Source organism: Bemisia tabaci, chromosome 1, assembly GCF_918797505.1.
Source record: "Bemisia tabaci chromosome 1, PGI_BMITA_v3".
Taxonomy (NCBI): domain Eukaryota; kingdom Metazoa; phylum Arthropoda; class Insecta; order Hemiptera; family Aleyrodidae; genus Bemisia; species Bemisia tabaci.
The window spans coordinates 12,925,554-12,946,439 of NC_092793.1; the positions used below are offsets into that span (position 1 = coordinate 12,925,554).

At 41.7% G+C, this 20,886-nt stretch overlaps 1 protein-coding gene across 4 annotated transcripts in view; it reads right to left on the reverse strand.

Moving 5' to 3' along the window:
* LOC109039033 (zwei Ig domain protein zig-8) overlaps positions 1-20,886 on the reverse strand; it is a 700,227-nt gene that overhangs the window by 99,130 nt on the left and 580,211 nt on the right. For all 4 annotated transcript variants that reach the window (XM_019054363.2, XM_019054378.2, XM_072296408.1 and 1 more), the window contains one exon: positions 11,049-11,238. In XM_019054363.2, the coding sequence (XP_018909908.2) occupies positions 11,049-11,102 (54 nt within the window). In that variant the 5' untranslated portion in view covers positions 11,103-11,238. The remainder of the gene's footprint in view (positions 1-11,048; positions 11,239-20,886) is intronic.

Below are 20,886 nucleotides of genomic sequence, written 5' to 3' on the forward strand. Positions count from 1 at the left end.
ATGCCTAACAGTTCGCTGATAAAAATGCCGGTGGTTTTCGAATGGAAATTTTGCAAAGTTGAAATTTAGTTACGCATTCTTTCGTCTGAGAGACGACGAGTTTGCTGTATTTCTTGGGCGCAACAGACTAATTAAGTGACATAAAAATTGGTTACGAAAATTCGGATAGAAAAATTATGTAAAATTCAAGGTTCCGCGGAAGGTAGTTTCAAACTTTTTCAGAACTTATCACCCTACTTTATCGTTTTTAAAATACCCCAATGGCAACACGGTCCACAATTTTCAACGAAAGTATGACTTTACACAATTTTCATAAGAAATAGTGCCGATTTTAGTGATTGACTATATAGGAGAAAAGGATGCGGCAATTTTCAGTGCGAGAAATGCCCAACAGTTTGCTGATAAAAATGCCGGAGGTTTTTGAATGGAAATTTTGCAAAGTTGAAATTTGGTCATGCATTGTTTCGTCTGGGAGACGACGAATTTGCTGTAGGTATTTCTTGGGCGCAACTAACTATTTGGATTACGTTTCGCAATAGGGAACCACTACCTCTGGATTTTCCATAAAAGCACATATCTGCATAGGGAAACCAACGGCATAAACGTTGTTCCTGAAATGGGCAAAAAATAATGGTTCCTTATTGCAAAATGTGGTCCAATTAAGTGACATAAAAATTGATTACGAAAGTTCAGATGGACAAATTATGTAAAATTCAAGGTTCCAAAGAAAAAGTTTCCAACTTTTTTAAAACTTTTCGCCCTGCTTTATCGTTTTTAAAATATGCCAATGGCAACGCGGTCCGCGGCAGACCCGCCACAAGTGGTACAAGTGTCATCTTGCCGAAGCCCCATTTTTTCTCCCCTTTTTTTCGCAATCTCTAATCGAGTCGACCGCTCGTAGTTCCGCGCGGCTCTTGTAATTACGCCCGACGCGGCCCACGATGCCAAATTTCGGATAAAATCACGGCATTCCACGCGGAATACCGCCGTTTTTTCGTGCTGGGACGGCAATTTAGACGCCTTCTGCGTCGATCATTTAAAAATTACTCCTCTCAGTCCTCCGTCCTCGGTCCGTTTCAACGACCTTCGCGAGTACTGTCGCGTTGCGGAGAAGAACAGTAACTCCATTCATGAGTGGGCCCCAAGGCGAGCGAGCACACGTGCTCGCCGCAGCTCGCGTCGGCGTGGAGTTACGGCTCTTTTCCGCGGCGAGACGGCATATCGTATCTCCTCGCTTTTTCCGCTGCAGTAATGAGATTTTCTCGAAATCAATACCGCTATTAGCTGCTCCTGTGCGAAATGAAAGCCAGAGAGAGATGAAGTCATGGACGCGGGAGACAAAGTGAGAGAGACGAGGGCGGCAGCGCAGAGAAATAATGTTATTTGGACGTATTTCTGCCAGACGGAACTGTGTGCATTAGGACATGAGCCCTGAGACCCGAAAGAATATGTGCACAACAGGGCTCACGTCATAATGCACATGGTTCCGTTCGATAGAAATACGTCCATTTCGCGGAAACTTTTAATCGTTTCGTATTAGAAAATCATCTGCAGTCTCGTCACGCACTCGGCTATTTTAAACAGGGCAGCTTCCGGGCAATCCCGCGTATAAAAGAGGGTTTGAAGTACTACCGTGTGACGTAATCCGGGCAGCTGTTCTGGTATCTGATTGGTCGGTTGTACTTTATCCGTCCTTCGAGCGAGCGATAGACTGAGTTAGTGGCTACGTTATGATTCAATTGTAAACAAACGCGTAACTCTGTCTTCATAACTGCAAAAATGTTAACGAAAATCGAAAAGGCCAGCGTGCATGAAGGCTATTTCAATTGTAATCTTCCGTCACATTCTTACGGCGCAATGATGCAACTATTTGAACTCTCCGGAATGCATGCGGTATCACGCCGCATTTGAAGGCGTTTTCAAATCAGCCAAGTTCCGATACCCGGATTATCGTTCTGCATATAGTTCATAGTATTTTGTTTTCATTCCCAACCACTTGTTTATTTATAATCCTCCTATAAAAATTACTCATTTGCTATATACAATTATAGCTGGAGCCCACTTCAGCTATGCATTCACCACTGCAAAAATGTCAAAGGAAATCGACAAGCCTAGAGTGCATGAAGGGTAAAATGCGTCCATATGTTTCTTGCAATGAAATCTCTAGTGTTTAGTGAGTCCTCAATTGATTCAGCATCGGTCAATGACTAAATTGTAATTAATGATCACAATTTGACGTATTTCTACGAAACAGAACGATGTGCACTAATACATGAGCCCTGAGACCCTTAAAAATACATGCATAACAGGGCTCACGTGATAATACACGTAGTTCCGTTTGGCAGAGATACGTCTAATTAACATACGCAGAATTTTTACGTTAGGTTATGCCTTTTTTTTTTTTTTTTTTTTTTTTTTTTTTTTTTTTTTTTTTTGACCAATGATGTAGCCACTAAATTAGTCTTTCGCTTGGTTCCCAGGAAATCATGAAATTTCAACATAACGGTATTCTCTAGGTCTATGGAAAATTGGACGTATTTTTGCTAGGAACTATAAGCATAGGATTCGCATGTAACATAGTTCCTTTTACCATAAATACGTCCAATTAAGGCGTGTCCTTCGGTTTGCCTTTCGCTACCGTGCGGTTTTTAAAACGTCGATCTTAAATGCAGTCGTTTCAAAACGTTATTTCTTCAATAAAATATCAATTTTCTACAGAGGGAGCCTGGTGCATTGTTTTACTTGGATTTTCTCACCTTAAAATATATTTATTTTTGAAATAAGTCACACATACTTTTTTCTCTGAAATATTCATTGACACCGGATCAATTCTTCTATGACTCAGCCGCGGGTCTTTTTTTCAAATGCATTGGCGGATCAAGGAGGGCGGAGCACGGTGAATCGAGTCCATACGAGGGATCGTACAAAATTTGGAAACTTTAAACGCTTATAACTCTTTTCATACAAAGCTTGGAGGCTCTAAAAGTGGATCAATTGCAGTTTCCTCATGAGATTTTCTTCTGCATGCATGCACCCCTTGAAATTGGAAATGTGACGAAATCAACACCGAAATTTGCAATTTTAGTCAAGAATTTCATGTCGTCCGGCCTCTCTGATTGACTCGATCTACTGTGCGGAGGCGTATGGGGATTAGCCACCTCCCCCGTTCGCCAAAAAAAAAAGGAGGAAGAAAAAGGGAAGAAAGAAATAATGAAGGAACGGAAGATAGAAGAAGGAAGGACGCATATACTGCCGTGCCAAGGAAGAACGCCGTATGAGCCTTCAGATGTTGCCAAGTTTACTCCTATAAAAACCGAAATCACTGGGAAAATTGCGAATATTATTTTCCGAAATTTTTAGACAGTCTTGTACGCAATTTAATCTAAAATATCTGAACATTTCGAGGAAAAATAGATGCATAAATGTGGTCAAAAATACATATGAACACTGGAAAAAAACACATTGGATCTAGAGTCCAGACTCATAATAACATCGACAAGAAAAAATACTCTTGATTCAATCAGATTTAAGCTTAAATCAAGAACCAAGCCTCTTCATTTGAGAGGATTTCCTTTCGATTTAAGCTTAAATCTGATTGAACCAAGAGTCCATTTTCTTGTCATTGTTTTCAAGAGCCTGGAATCTAGATCCAATGTGTTTTTTTTTCCCCCCAGTATGCCTGTTAAAAGTGTCTGGGTTCGATGTGTTGGAATAGCATTATGAAATCATGGATCCAAAGGTGCAGCGGAAAAGGCTGAGAAGAAAAGGTTACGGTGAAAAATTCTAATGGCATGCGGGTTGGTCGACTCCTTCTCTTTGAATGGTGCGGAGTCTCAAGACTTTGTCTCTGTATTAGCTAGCCGCTGCAGGATCCTCGAATTCACTTCGAAAGCCCTAAAGTCACCGACAGTCTAGGGCTTAAAGTAAGGAGGGTTCCGCCTGAATTTAAGTGGAGGAGGGCTGTAGCAGCGGAAAGCACGCGACCGTTTAAGTGCTTTAAAACTAGCTTCATTGTAATGAGAAACTGGCTCGATCTGCGTGGGATGTCTCATTTTAAATTGGCGGAACTTTCGTCCCGAGCTGTGACACTTTCCATCAAAGCTTACATTAAGATAATAAAGTTTCAGTCAGAAAACTTGGCTCCATTTCAAGTTTTTTAATTTAATTTCCGCGATATCTTATTTTCATTATTTTACTTGCTCGAGTCCCTTTCTGCAGAAAGGAAGCATCGTTTATCGAAGGCTTTCGATCGTTCCGTCTTGACTCCGCCGTGCTAAGGAAGAACGCCGTATGAGCAATCAGGTGTTGCAAAATTTCCTCCAACAAACCATGGATTTTCAGGAAAATTTTTGAATATTTTTCTTCCGATTTCCTTCCTAATTTGATCAAAAAGGTTTGAAAATCCCAAGGAAAAATATTCATCTCTTTTTTCAATGATACATGTTTTCCGAGAGGAAATTTGGCAACAACCAAGTGCTCAAACTCCGGTTTTACTAGGCACGGTAGAAGTGGCGTGGATGCGTTTGCAAATGATTTTCTTTTCATGCACCAAAACCTTGCATTGCAATTTTCTTTATCGACCTGAATTCATTAAAATCCCGTCCCCACCCGTTTGAAATCGTTTCATGGTATCGATTTCATGGTGGATCGGTGATCGATATTCTTTTATAGGAGGCTATGGTAACGAATCGATCGTTAAGGTATTCGTTGCGAACACCCTGTCTATCGATCCTTTTCCATAGGTTTATAGGTGGCGGAGCAATCTACAAATCACCAAGCACGTCACGCCACTGGTGTAAAATGGTAATGAATTTCATGATTGCTTTTTTTGAGAAATTCGTTTCGCGTCATAAAATGAGTTTTTTCTGAATGAAACTATGTAAAAATGAATGAAAGTATTAAAAAAGTCCGCCTTCATGGAGAAAAATGTTCTATTAAATATTGAACCTGTCAGCACGGTGCGCGCAAAGAACCTTGTATCTCTTATGCATTACTATAGGGAGACACAGCTTTCCTCTTTTTGGGGCTTCAGCGGGAACTTTTTCAAAATTTGATTTCTTAGAAGTATGCTCATATGGTTCTTGACTTCATCCCTGCCAAGTCTGGAGAAAATAGCTTCAACAGTTTTTTCTAAAGTGTTGGTAATGAGTCGCTACGGTAGCTTTATATATTTAATAGCACTTTATAAACTTTCATATGAAGCTCCCTGGATTATGAAGAACTAGCCATGATCAGCTTGCTGAGCGAGCTGCATGTCACGCCTAGCCGGGGGCCCGGGGAGTGGCTCTGGACCCCCGGTTCCTCGCTTCGCGTTGAACTTGCGGCTCCTCATAGCTATTAACTTTTAAAAAAATAACAATAATGAGAAGAAACGCATCTTCGCCACTTTGGCCACGACCGCCATCTTGAATGTTGAAATTTTGAAAATCTGACCAAAAATTCGAGTTTCCCGGCCGTCGAAAAATACCCCCGGGTACCTAGTTTCGCGAAAATCGATCGAACAGGAGCTGACTTAACATTATAGGCCACTGTCGCCATCTTGAATTTTGAAATTTTGAAAATCTGACCAAAAATTCGAGTTTCCCGTCGAAAAATACCCCCGAATACTTAGTTTCGCAAAAATCGATCGAACAGGAGCTGACTTAACATTATAGGCCACTGTCGCCATCTTGAATTTTGAAATTTTGAAAATCTGACCAAAAATTCGAGTTTCCCGAAAAAAAAAACCCGAAAATACTGTCGGGCATCGATTTTCACGAAAATCGACCGAACAATAGCCGACTTGGCATGTTTTGCGTCTGCGTAGTCTGCCGTGCTAAGGAAAAACGCCGTATGAGCCTTTAGACGTTGCCAAATTTCCTCCAATAAAAATCGACTTTCCTGAGAAAATTGTGAATATTTGTTTCCGAAATTTTCACACGATATTTTACGCAATTTAATCTAAAATTTCTGAAAATTTCAAGGGAAAATATGCATGAATTCCGTCAAAAATACATGTTTTATCGAGGGAAATTTGGCAACTCTCGAATGTTCATACGGCGTTTTTACTTAGCACGGCAGTAGCGCTCCAGCAGCCGATGAGCGCGATGCGATACGAAGTACCCATGGTCGGGGTGGTGGTGGCGAGGGGCCGGCATTGGCGGATCCAGCAAATTGGCAACGTTGTTTTTCTCCATTTAAACCTATGAGAATGTATCGATTCTAAGAGGGGCCAGGTGCTCCGACAAGAATCGATTATTTAACATAGGTTCGAATGGAGGAAATCCGGTGTTGCCAAATTACTGGATCCGCCTATGGGGGCCGGCGCGGGGGCACTGTCTAGCTGTTGGCGGGGGAGCGAGTATCGCGGCGTTGGACGGGGCGGAAGGCTGTCGCTACGAGCGGTCGGTGAGCCAGCGCGGCGCGGCGCTGCGCGCGAGAGGGGAATCTTTGGACCCGGATCTCTTTCGCACGATCAGTTTCAATATGGAGAAAATGATAACGAATTCCGCGTCAGGATTTCGAATCGTTTTCCGGTGAGAAATTAGAATATGAAATAACAATAGGGAATGTCCCATGTACTCGTCCATTTACTAAATCATATTATAAAAATGAAGTGGTTCCTTTCAGCTTTTTAATATTCCACGATTTACTCGAGTCAAAAAAAAAAAAAAATGGCGACGACTCTAGGTGGGAGGAAGCGGCTGCGGAGGGGTGGGAAGGGAGAAGGGTACCGTCGCCAACTTTTGACGTTTATCACCTGCTCCACCTGTTACCATCCTCATCATAGAAGAGACTAGTGTTTGTGACATGTTTTTACACGTAATGCACAAAATTGGATATTGTCTACCTTCGGGAAGTGAGTAAATCATGCGGTCATATCGGCAAATAAAACCTTATTATCTACATTGGCGAATGATTTGCTTGTGACGTCCGCCATTTTCTTTATCCTGAGAGCCTCGTCAAGTCTAATCAGGAACACACACGAACAAAAACCACGCCATCGCATAGCGCAGCTCGCTAGCTTTACAGGCTGCTCTCATTGAACGTTGCTAGAACCAATACCTATCCACACAGGTCAGTCATTGCGCACACGCAAAGAACCATACCTCTCTCCCCCCCCCCCCCCCCCACACATTAGCCGCTTCCCGGCTATCTTCTCGCACTCAACCGTTCCCCTACTTCTGTCCGATCATCAAATTATATCGATTAGAAACTCACACGAACCAAACTACGCCATAGCACCGCGCAGATCGCTGTGTATTCGCGCGCAAATTTGCAAGCTGCTCTCATTGGACGTTGTCAGGGCCACGCCTCTTTCCCCCGCACGAACCTCTTCCCCACCATCTTACCCCGACGCGCACCCGTTCCCCTACTCCTGCGATCGGATTGAATCGAACCAATCACGCGCAAAGCGTTCATTGGCCGTTGCTACAGCAACGCTTCTTTCCCCCGCACCGACCTCTTCCATTCCACCTTATCCTACCGCTCAATCGTACCCCTACTCCCGCGATCGGATTCAATCGAACCAATCACGCGCATCGCGCAAAGCTCCTCATTGGCCGTTGCTACAGCAACGCTCCTCTCTCCCGCACTGACCTCTTCCATTCCACCTTATCCCACCGCTCAACCGTACCCCTACTCCCGCCTTCGGTTTGATCGGACCGATCACGCGCAAAGCTCCTCATTGGCCGTTGCCACAGCAACGCTTTTCTCCCAGCGCTGACCCCTTCCAAACTATCTTCTTCCACCGCTCAACCATTCCCCTATTCTCATGGTCAAATTATACCAATCAGAAACACGCGCGAACAAAACCACGCCATTGTACAGCGCAGATCGCTGTGGAATCTCACGAACGTTCGAACGATATTCGTGAAACTCGTTGTGGGGGGGGGGGTTATTTTTCGATGAGAAACTCGAATTTTTGGTCGGATTTTCAAAATTTCAAAATCCAAGATGGCGGCCATGGCCTAAAATGCTAAGTCGGCTTCTGTTCGATCGAGTTTCGTGAAACTCGGTATCCGGGGGTAATTTTCGACGGGAAACTCGAATTTTTGGTCGGATTTTCAAAATTTTAAAATCCAATATGGCGGCTGTGGCCAAAATGCTGAGGATGTTATCTCCTCATCACCATTGTTATTATTATTTTAAAAGTTAAGGTGATTCGATGGACGCCATATTTTGTGTCAGAACGGCATGCGATATATCGCATCAATTGGCTCCATTTTTTCAGCTACTCGTCATTTTTCTCCAATTTTGAGATCGCAATTCTGTTGTCAGGAGACTAAAGAACTCACTTACCAATTTTAACAAAGAAATTCAACGTAATAAAGGCGTGTTTTCTTTTTAGAAAGAAAACATTGCATTCGATACTGATATCGAAACTGCACTCGAATGCGATATTTTCTCTCTAAAAAAACCACGCCTTTATTACGTTGAATTTCTTTGTTAAAATTGGAAAGTGAGTGATTAAGTCTCCTGACAACAGAATTGCGATCTCAAAATTGGAGAAAAATGACGAGTAGCTGGAAAAATGGAACCAATTGATGCAATATATCGCATGCCGTTCAGACACAAAATATGGCGTCCATCGAATCACCTTAAAAGCTATGAGGGGCGGCTCGCGGAGCGAGTCGCAGGGGCACAGGGGGGTACAATGATAATATTTACTATACTTTGGTAAGTATCAACAGAATTCTAGTGAATACTACCATAATTTTGGTTATTCTCACTAAATGGTATCACGGTGTAAAAAATTAAGTTCACTGGAAAAAAAACACATTGGATCTAGAGTCCAGACTCTTAAGAACATTGACAAGAAAAATACTCTTGATTCAATCAGATTTTAACTTAAATCAAAAGGCAATCCGCTCAATTTAAGAGGCTTGGTTCTTGATTTAAGCAAGAATCCGATTGATTCAAGAGTGTTTTTTCTTGTCGATGTTTTTAAGAACCTGAACTCTAGATCCAATGTGTTTTTTTTTTTTTTTTTCAGTGTAGACTTAGTAGATGTTACCATACTTTTTTTTTCAGTGAAGTACCTTTAAATTCAAGATCTGACATTTCCGTGAAGCATCCGTGCCTCGAATTTTCACCGGGTCCACCGATAGGCGGAAACTCATCCTATTTAACGGACAAAACAGACGTGCTGTCTAATCCATCGGACACGCTAATATCCAAATCATAGCAGCTTCCAACGTTGCCGAGTCTTGGAGAAAATCCGCTGTATTTCACAGAAGTAGATGGACAAATTTACGATTTTTGGCACGACTTGAAGGTCGGCGGGCTCTTTTAATCCCGCTACGGAAATTTAATCCCAAGTTTCAACACATTTTTGTCCGGCTGATTTCACGACCTCACGTAATTGGTTTTCGATTGTTTGCGGGGCGATCGTGCTGACGAACGAATGCCCACAAACGCGGAGGAAATATTTACATCAGCGGGGCGCAAATAATCTGCGATGAATAATGACGTTTGCAAGCTGCTTCTGTTCATACACCCAAAAATAATGATTAAATTTTTTTTTTTTCTAAAATTCACTGGAAAAAAAAAGCACATTGGATCTAGAGTCCAGACTCTTGAAAAAATTTACAAGAAAAAATACTCTTGATTCAATCAGATTTGAGCTTAAATCAAAAGGCAAGCCGCTCAAATTAAGAGGCTGGGTTCTTGATTTAAGTTTAAATTTGATTGAATCAAGAGTATTTTTTTTTGTCGATGTTTTTGAGAGTCTGGACTCTAGATTCAATGTGTGTGTTTTTTTTTTTTTTTTTTTTTTTTTTTTTTTTCCAGTGCAGTAGATACTGTGTCATTTAGGTATGTTCTGGGGCTCTTGCCCTTGTGGCCCGGTATATCATTGTATAAAAAAATTAAACTAATGAATAAATAATTTAAAGCTTTCCTCTCCTTTGCATCTTTACTTATTTTTAAAATGCACTAATGATGTAGAATTTGTTAAGAATGTAACGTGTAAGGGAGTCACGCAAAAGGCCCTTTGCCAAGAAAAACGTGGTGAACATTTGAATGCTGTCATTTAACGCATAGTCAAAATTATTGTATTTAAAACAGTTCTGAAATTCTTTCATTGCAAACGTTCATAAATGCTTGATTAGATCATGAGTAAAATTCTCTGAAGCACCTAAAAAAAATTCATCTATGACCCCGAAAATTTGTGTAAGCCGGGGATAAATTTCGCAACGTCTAAGCGTTTACACGGCCTTCATCTTTAGCACGGTAAAAAAGGATCTCTGATATTCTTTTGTTTGCCCTCTTTGATATTTTGTCTCTAAACGTGCCACTAACCCACCGCGTGTCTGAAGTCTTCCCCGCCTCCTTCCTAATACCCCAACCCCCATCATCCCTACACCTGCTTTGCATTTTATTTGGGCCCTAGAATCGTCGTTTAACTTTATGCCGGAAATGCCCTCAAGTTAATGGCTTTATTTTTAATTTTAATTTTCGTTGTTTGAACATGACATTAGAGAGGGAGGCAAAATGTTTTACTGGCACTCATCTCGCGGTTTTTTTTCATTGCCTTAGGGGCCTTTTCGCCTCTGTGCGCTCAAGAGGGTTGCACGATGGAGTGAAGACGTAATTTAGAGACTGAAAGGGAAGGGTAAAAAAATTAACTTAAGTCATTACCCAGAAAAACCACGAGTAATTTTGAAATAATTTAAAAATATTGTTAAAAACAATGAGAAATGACGCTCCTATTATGATAAGATGGATAATAGTATGAAAAAGATTTTTCAAGATATTTTTGGAGCATTTTTAAAAATATTGATACATTTGTATTAAATTTTAGCAAGTCAATTACCATGTGGTAGTTTAGCAAGATGAGGTGGCAGTGCGAATGCTCCATTGGACGTATTTCTGGCAAACAGGACTATGCGCATTATGAAGAGAGCCCTGTTACACATATATTCTTATGGGTCTCAGGGCTCATGTCTTAATGCACATAGTTCCGTTTGACAGAAATACGTCCACGTAGCACAGGGTGTAGCCAAGGGAGAGGGGAGGCGGAGGGGAGGAGAGAGAAGCGGGGTGGGAGACAGTGAAAATACACTTACCGTTTTGTTGCCGAGATTCCGAACTCTGCAACTGAGGAAGGCGGACTGGCCCATTAAGGCGGTGACGTTGTGTGGCGTTAATGGGTCGAAGTAGGGGTCCAAACGGCCCCCGGTGCTGAAGACGTCGGGAAGCCCCCCAGTGAATTAGGGGCTCCTTGAGACCCGCTTCCGCCGCCGACGTAGAATGAACCTGCGGGAAAAAGAAAACGGAATTAACATTTAATTCGCTTCTACTTAGCGCACAGTGGGTAAATATGAATATTCCCGAGATTACACCGAGATAAATCGGAACCTTTAAGTCGTGCGTTTTGAAACTCAACGGGTATTACGAATGTTCCGATGGGAAGACATGACATTCCCTGGCATGACAACTAGAGTGACACCAGGTTTCTTTCGACGATCATCTGTCTGCATCTCTTTCTAAAATCCAATTTTAGACGTCAATATGTACTTTTCGAGAAATTTTTATTGATATGTGCGTGATAGGCACCGTGCGAAAGTACATCTGCCAAAAAAATTAAAAAAAAAAACCTATTTCACAACTCTGGGAGTTAGAGTGACAAGATATTATGAGGGGCTTGGATGACAAGGCGCATAAGTGTAGTTTTTGAGAAAATTGAGATATTAATAATTTAAAGTAAAACTAGTCCTAATGAATGTTCCATGAAAAATTCGCTACCAAATAATTCCAATATTTAATTATCGGAGAGTCAGTTTGAACTTTCTTTCCGTCATGAGGATCCATTTGATTTTAAAACTTCAGACACGTATTTCTCGAAATTGCAAAAACTGCACTTATGCGCCTTGTCCTCCAGGCTCCACGTACCTATCGACGGTGTAACTCGGCAGTCACATATCTCGTTTGCGGTGTCTGAATATTTCCACCTCTATGTTACTTTTTTTTAAAGGAAAACAAATTGAGATCATTCCATGAAGTTTTTGCTGAATTTCCTTCGCACAGAGAAGAAAAATCACAGCAGTTTTACAGAATTGCAGTTGAGTAGTTTTCCGTTTAAAAAATAAAGTATGACAGGAAGTCTGTGACGTCGCGAACGGAGTTAGGCGATTGCCGACTTACATCGTCGATATATTATAGGGGTCTGGTGAGAGTAAGAAAGGTGGATTAACTTCGTTATTAGGGAAGGAGAGTTATGTGGTTGGAGGAAACAATACTTTCATAATTTACCATATATATACGAGAACCGAATGGCAGGAAGGCAGTTGTCCGAATGGTCTTTTTTACCTTTCTACTTCAAGTGCTTAAAACAGTTTGTTCGCAGCAGATTTTATGTTCTAATATTATTAATTCACAGTGGCGTGGCGTGAATGATCGATTATCGATATTCCCCTATTTGAAGCTATGGTAAAAAATCGATTATTGAGGTGTTCGTTGTGAACACCCTGTTCATCGATCCTTTTCCATAAGTTCAAGTAGCAGATCAATCGATATATAGCAAAACACGCCACGCCACTGTAATTCGAGCATTAAGGAGGAAGCTTTTTAAATAATCGACTAAAGTTTTAAAGAGAAGCGCGCGCTCTACCATTAACATAAGGAAGATTACGTAGCGTCGAAGAAGATGAATTTGCGCAAACTCTAAGTAAAATAAAAAAAAGTTAAGCGGTAGTCAGATTGTAAGAATACGCAGTCCTTTTATGACAGCAAATAGAATAGAGAAAACAAAATATTTCGGGAATGTGATTAGTTTTGTGCACTGGCAATTGATGGTATCATCGGCGAATCTCTTGAAAGCGCAAAGGATTTTTCTGCCGTTCTGGAAAAGGCCACTTAACCTTTGCAACACTCAAATATTATTCTAGAAATCTAGTGGCAAAGCGAGTGCAAAATGATCTCGATATCAGCTGAGCGCCGAATAAACGGAGGGACAGCTCTTAAACGGTTAAAATGAAGACAATTTTCTTTTAAAATTTCGTTTCACTCCTGACTCCTGCTCCCCAGCCGACAAATCCACGTCGAACCCGTGTGCGCTGTGCGTGTAATTTACATCCAAACGGCTTTGCTCGAGATGAAGCACATAATTTTATGGCCCAAATACACTTTTGAGGCTAAATTTATGGGCTTCACTCGGGCGACAAGAGGGTGGCTGGGCCGTTAGTCACCAACTTCGGGCGTTGAGGGAAGTTTCTGTTTGTTTTTCTGGTTTGCTCGCACCTCGACGCTGCGCCTCGAGCACCCTGCCCTTTCTTATCAAATCAAACGCCCTGCTAAATTGCCTCGTTACCGCGATGAGAGGCGCGAGATCGCCCGGGAAGAAATGAAAGATTGAATCAAGTTACAGAGTACACCGTAAAATGTCCCCTTAACTGATTAAAAGTAATCTTTTTTAAAACAACGCCGAAAAGCGTGTTTCACGGGTGGATGCCACCACCCGTAGAAGAGCCGAGAGAGAAAAATTATGAATGAATGGGTAAACAAAACAAGGGGTTGGTTCCGACGTGCGAGCGTTGGAGATCGTTCACTGCACGAAACTATACAAGGTTATTCAAAAGCCACGCACCACTGGCCATGAGGGGGGTGGCCATTTGAATTTTTTGATGTACCCTCCGCCGCTCCTCTTCCCAAGGGATCAAAACCCGGAAAGTACCTAAAAAAGTTTCCCCCTCGATATGAGGAAAAACGTCTTAAACCGCAAATCGATATCATAATAAGAACTAAAGTTATGGCCGGTGGTGCGTGACTTTTGAATAACCCTGTATACACTGTTAAAAATCCCGGCGCGAAATTCACGCTTACTCAGTAGCTTTTGACCACCTGTTACTCTGAGTGCATGGATCCGGTGCGAATTTCGCGCTCTGGCCGGAGTGAAAATCTGACAGGCAAAAGTAAAACGGAGCTGCCGCAGCATGGATTTGAGCTCGGGTCGCGGCGGTGTAAGACGAGTGCGTTACCACTTTGCCATTCGACGTTCGTATCAGATACCGCTGAATTCACGCTACTTCAGGGAGCTCAACAACCCGTCCGCAGTTGGTGATATTTACGCTCTGATCTATTCACTCAGAGTGCGGCGCGAAATTTGCGCCGGATTTTTTTTTTTTTTTCGCTCCGACTATCCACTCAGAGTAAATCATCGATTTTTAACAGTGTATTTACTATCTCTAGGAAATAATTGATTTATTATTAAAGATACGGTAACATCATTACCTGTCGACAGTGCAAAACGGAGTGAATCACTGAAAGATACAAAACTGACCTAGATCTAATAATATCAACTGTTTTGACATACATTCTTTCATGGAGTTATGTATAAGGTTCATGTTATCCATGAATATAGGTACTTTGTACACAAACAACTTTGAGCAACAATTTTTAACGAGAACTTGACCTAAGAACGTTATTAAGTTTAAGAGTTTGTCAAAGAAAGACTAAATTATGTCCAAGGAAAAGCGTATGATAACTGCACTTATTGCACCAAAAGTAAAAGAGACGTAAACAATATTAAGGAACAAAACTTGAAAAAAAATAGTATCTCTCCCCGTCGCATAAATCAGTAGTTCTAGCGAAGTGGAGTCTTACGATTGTAGCATGTCACCATGTAAAGTCCAGAGTCGAAAAAATCTCCGGAAAGAGCGTCCACTACGCAAAGCGGATTGAACGCTCAGAATAATACAGGATTTTATGTTGCGTCCGGTCTTTGAATTTAGGGCAAGCGAAATTTTAGCTTGAACGGTAGTTATCTGAATTCTCTTGAAATATGAACTGGCTCCTCTCAGTGGAATGAAGAATGGAACTTCAAAACGTCGTAAACGCCACCAGGTGTTGCTAAAATTGATCGCGGTTTCCTGGTGGTAGAACAACCGAAATGCTTTCACTTCATATACATTTTGATTGGAATATTTTGCTCAAAATTCGTTTAATTTTCAAGACGAGCATTGTTATTGCCAGCTCATTGGGCTCCACCGCAATGGAGAGAAACAGTTGCAAAATTTCCTCAACATCTGAAGTCGCTTACCAGGTTTTAATTTTACACTCGACAAATGCGTTTCACCCTCCCTGTCTGCCCCTCGCAGAACCAAGCTTCATTTTTTAGCGCAACTTTCTTCATTGTGCACTGGCACTATCCACAAAACACGCTTTAGTTGTTGTTCTGTATTCTACCCGTCCCAACACTTTTATTTTCAGAGAGATAGCTCACCTCGATTCTCCCTTTCGAAGCCGGTGCATTTATTTCAAACCGATGCGCGTTTTTCGCTGCAACGCAACGTTGATTGATGAGCTCCTACTATCGCTTCTGTTACAACCAACGTTTCACGATGGAGAGAAAAATTTACCATTTTGCTGGAGAGTTTTTGCGAGGGCAAATAATAAACCGATTTCATAGATACTTCGATGATTCCACTCAGAAAAATGAGACCGTTCTGGTATTCATAGTTTTGCCGCGGTTTTCAGGACGGCTTAATTTAATGATACAAAATGGAGTAACGTGGCCTATAAAACAGTGCATCGAAATCCATTAGTAAAGCTTGAAAAACCTACTGCTCGTTTTAAAAGTTTGCAAGCCCACTTTCTAAAACATGATGCCAAAGCCGGTCCCCAAAGCTTGCTAAAAACCCGTGACCCTTCCATTGAATGGTGCTGGCACACACAAGTTTTGGATATACGTCTGCAAATACATTGTTAAACAGGGATCAGGCATGAACTTGAAAAAAAGGGAGAGAAAATCGAGAGTCACCACAGCCCAAGATAGGAGAGACTTATACGGGCCTCGTTGGCAGCGAGAGTGAACCAATTGCGCGGTCACGCCTCGCGCAATAGCGCCTTCAATTTTGCAGACGCAACACGGACATCTATCAAGCACGAATAGTTGTAACCGTGCGCCGTCGTCAATGCGCGTCCTTTCTCTCTCCCGTTACGTGTATTCCTTATTGAGGCACCAAAATAAAATGAGACGAATGAGACCAAACATGTTGGTTCCATTCGGTCCGGCTTGGGCATCATGTTTCATAAAGGAGGCTTGAAAAATTGTAAAACGAGCGGTAGTTTTTTCAAGTTTTCCTAGTAGATTTCGATTTACTGATTTATAGGCTATGTTATTCCATTTTTTACAATTAAATTAAGCCGTCCTGAAAATCGCGGCAAAACTATGAATACCAGAACAGTCTAATTGTTCAGAGTGGAATCATCGACGTATCTATGAAATCTTTTTTATTATTTGCTCTCGCAAAAACTGATATCTTTTGTAATGAGGAGTGACGACTGTATTATCCTCCAGTCTGCTTCTTAGGTGCAGATTTCACTAAAGAGCCGGTGGATAATAGATTCTCCACCAAGAGCACACTCAACTGAAAGCTTAATGGAGATGTTGCACGTGTGAGGAATTGGCGATTTGACTATCGATTCATAAGTAAAAGTTCGCGAGAAACACGATGGTGCCACTGGTTTTCTCTGAAATCAACTCCCAAGCTCAAAATAAGCTCTCAAGATGAGGCCAAAATGGAGGGGATATCCCACCCTACCCTGAGAGTCCACCTCTACATCGAAACAAACTCTCCATGCAAAGATAGGGAGCAAATACATTAGCAGTGATGCCGTGTTTTCAGTTTTGGAGTCCCCAAATAAAGTGGCAACCCTGCCAATGTATTTGCTCCCTATCTTTGCATGGAGAGTTTGTATTGATGTAGAGGTTGACTCTCAGGGTAGGGTGGGATATCCCCTCCATTTTGGCCTCACTTTGAGAGCTTTTCTTGAGCTTGGGAGTTGATTGCAGAGAAAACCAGTGGCACCATCATGTTTCTCGCGAACTTTTACACAAGAATCAATGGTCAAATCGCAAATCCCTCTCACATGCAACACCTCCATTGCAATCCCTTTGCTATTAATGTAAGACAATCGGAATTCATACGAAGATCCTTCAGAAATAACGGCTCGAAAATAAGGAAGATATGACTGAAAATCTACACTGTAATCTACATAGGCTCTTCTTTGCGGTAGCATGCAGGGGCAGTTATGCGACCACGCTGTCGCCCAGAGCACAAACCGCCTATTTGCAGCTCTATTTGAGCCGTATTCTGCAGTGCTAATAAGAAGAAACGCCGTATGAACCTTTGGATGTCGCCGAATTTCACCTAATAAAACATTAATATTTTAGAAAAGTTATGAATCTTTAACTTTGAAATTTAACGCATACTTCAGATCTAATTGCGAATAAATTTCTCTAAAAAACTAGAAGAAAAATAATCCCAAAGTTTTTGAGAATTCGCTTTGAATCACCGGAAATTTGGCAACGTCTAAGAACCCATACAGCGTTTTTCCTTAGGACGGCAGAATTAAAGCACGCCAATACCGTGACTCTTGCGAAATTTACGGAGATACTAGCGTTCGACGTTGTGTATGTACGCGTGAACGGCCGTTAAGTCGGAGGTAATGGTCCACTTACGGGAGCGAGGCATGCAACTAAGATTTGTGTTGTGAGGGTGTTTGATTCATGGACTGGAAGATGTCGTCAGCCAGGCCAAGCCGATTCTACCCCCCCTCCCCCCTCATCGGCGTCCCTTACGCCTCGCTCCGTTATGTCACGCGGAGAGGGAGAGGAAGGGGGGGGGTTGCGGTAATAAATTCTTGCTCAATGTTTCATACTTGATAATGGAATCGCTCGATGCAATTTGTCAATGGCCCCTAATTTTTTGTAACGCGGAACAGACCTCCGCGGTTGACGGCCGTGTTGCGCGGGCGGTCTCTCGGCTGAATGGAGGCGCTCGATCTCCTCGCGAGCGGAGTTGTCAAGCTGAAGAAAAAATTCAGCCGGAAATCGTCCGGAAACGGACATGGCTCATGACGTCATTCACGGCGAAAATTTATAATGATGTACGATGATTTCCTTCACTGGAAAAAAAAGCCGCTTGGATCCAGACTCTTATAAAAACATTTGCAAGAAAAAATACTCTTCATTCGATCAGATTTGTTGCTTGAATCAAAAGAAAAACCGCCTAAATCAAGAGGCTCGGCCCTTCGATTGAAGGAAAAAGGTGATTGAATCAAGAGTATTTTTTCTTGACAATGGTTTTAAGAGTCTGGACTCTACATTCAAGCGACTTTTTTTTCCAGCAGTGTTCACCTCGATTGATGATCTTATTCGTTAGCCGTACACACATTTCAGGCTTGCTGGCGATCTGGAAAATCGGAGAGTCAGTGAGTTTCCGGCGATCGGGAAAATTTAGGGAACACAGGAAAAGTCAGGGAATTTTGCGAGGTGTGCTTAGCAGGAATGAGTGTAATTTAAAGGGGGGGGGGGGGGAATCAAAGTGGAAGTTTTATTCGAAGGTGGGGGAAAGTGAGGGCATCCGAAAATTTCGGGGTCGGGGAAGCGCAAAAATAGTAAGGGGATAGTCAGAATTTGAAGATGAATAAATATTGTTAACCCTGCATTTAGCACACGTCACTTGCGTTACCTAGCAATTGAGGCAGATTATTTACGCTTTCTGAAGTTTCCCGTAGCGAATAATGCATATTTATTTATTAAATGAGTGCATGTTCCATACTGAAAATTTCAAGAAATTTCCGTCAAATCGCCAAAAATACTACAAAAAATGAAATAGATACATCAAAACTCGCAACCCTCCACGAGAACATTTCTACATTTTTAAACAGATATTTTTACTGTTGCAATAAAGTTGAGCCTTTTTTGCTGTGCCTGGCTTCATAACATATATGCATATGCTTCAAAGCTGCCCTGCTATTCAAAATGTTTGAAAGAGGACAATCTCAGATTAATCGGAGAAAATGAAGTAAATCACTTGAGGGGGAGCAAAAAAATATGGATTGGGAGTTTAAAAATAAATACATTTAGGTGGCTTGGAAGACGAGGCGCACAAGTGCAGATTTTAAAAAAATTGAGACATCACTGATTTCAAAAAAATCTAGTCTTAATGAATATACTGTAGAAAATTCCAATTTTTGAGCATCAAAAAGTAAGTTTGAACTTCCTTCCTTCCACAAGGATCAATGTAATTTCGAAACTTCAAACGCATATTTTTCAAAATAATAAAAACTGCACTTATGCGCTTAGTCCTGCAAGTCCCTCATATGGACGTATTTATGCTAAAAGGAACTATAAGGAAGTGGAAAGATGGGGTGTGCTCGTGGAAGTTGGATAAGAAACACTGTTGTCAGTGGATATAGTTCCTATTGAGACAATGGAAAAGCGGGATTGGACATTAAATCAAAAGGAACTCAACGCTAACTCGTGAGCCAAGGGCATTTGACAATAGCGTGGTGGATAGGGCTCATGAGTTAAGGATCCCCGATCATCGTCCCCGCGGTCCCGGTCGTCGATGCTGACGTCACAGGCGCTTTTAAAGTCCCATTCATTCTTATGGCCCGAGCACTAATGAGCACACCCCATCTTTCCACTTGCACATAGTTCTATTTCGCATAAATACGTCCATATATCAATAAATTAATAAAAAAAAACTAAAAACTTTTTAATCGGAAACGGGACTAATATTTAGACTGGAAAAATCCTTGAACGCGTTCCCTTATTCATGATGGGAAGAGCCGAATAAGCCGAGCGGTGGAGAGTTAGTTGGGCCAACGCGATAAAAAATTCATAGATCGGTCAGAGCAAGGGCGGCAGCTATCTCATCACATAAAGCAGAAGCAGTCCCATGGAAATTGATACGTCTGAAAAACGAGCCACGCTGGAACTTTTGAATAATATGAAAGTTCTCTCGTCGAACCGTCCGGTGTTTTGGTGGGGTTTCGCGGGAAAATTCAATATGCGCCCGTGAGTTCCCCATTTATTGTCCGGCATAAAACACCGGGTACATTGAAACCTCAACGCTGCGAACGACCTGAATTGACAACGCTCTGCCTTGCGATATCAATCAAGGTCATTCGTTTTGCGCTGGATTGAGTTTTTCAACGGCAAAAACTTCGATTCACTTGGAGCGTCAAAATGTTCACTGGAGAAAAAATTCGCTGGGATTTAGAACCCAGAATCTTGAAAACAATGACAAAAAAAATACTCTCGATTCAATCGGATTTTTGATTGAATCAAAAGAAAATCCGCTTAAATTAAGAGACTTGGTTCTCGATCTAAACAAAACTCCAATTGAATCAAAAGTATTTTTTTTCTTGTAATTGTTTTCAAGAGTCTGGACTCTATTCCAGTGTTTGGTCCAAGTAATCAGAAGTTTTTGGAGCGTTTCTCAGAAATGTTGCAAACTAAGGGAAATAAATATACCGTGGCTAGGGACGAAAAATGCTCACTTCCGATCTGCAAAGGTTTTATTCTTTGAAAAGAAATCAATCGACAAGTTCCTCATGAAATTGAGCTTTTGCATGTCAGGAATTTGCGATTTAAGTACTGATTCATGTGTACAGTGTTGCCAAAAATACGATCGTGCCGCTGGTTTTCTTTGATATCAATTCCAATGCTCAAAAAAAGCCCTCAATTTTGAGACCGTACTGGAGCGGATATCCTACGCAACCCTGAGAGTGCACCTCTAAATCATAAGAAACTCTTCATGCAAAGATATAGGGAGCAAATACATTAGCAGAGTTGCCGTGATTTCAGTTTTGGAGTCTCCGAACAAAGCGGCAACGCTGTTAATGTATTTGCTCCCTATATTTGCATAGAGAGTTCGCCTTGATATAGATGCCGACTCTCGGGGTATCGCGAGATATCCGCTCCATTACGGCTCCAACTTTGAGAGCTTTTTCTGAGCTTTGGAATTGATTTCGGAGAAAGCTAGTGGCACCATCGTGTTTCTCGCGAAATATTAGGTAAGAAAAAGTACTTAAATCACAAATCCCTCACGTATGTAAGATCTCCATTCTGTGTGATTCCTCCTGACTGTCACTGGTTTAAAAATCCTTGCA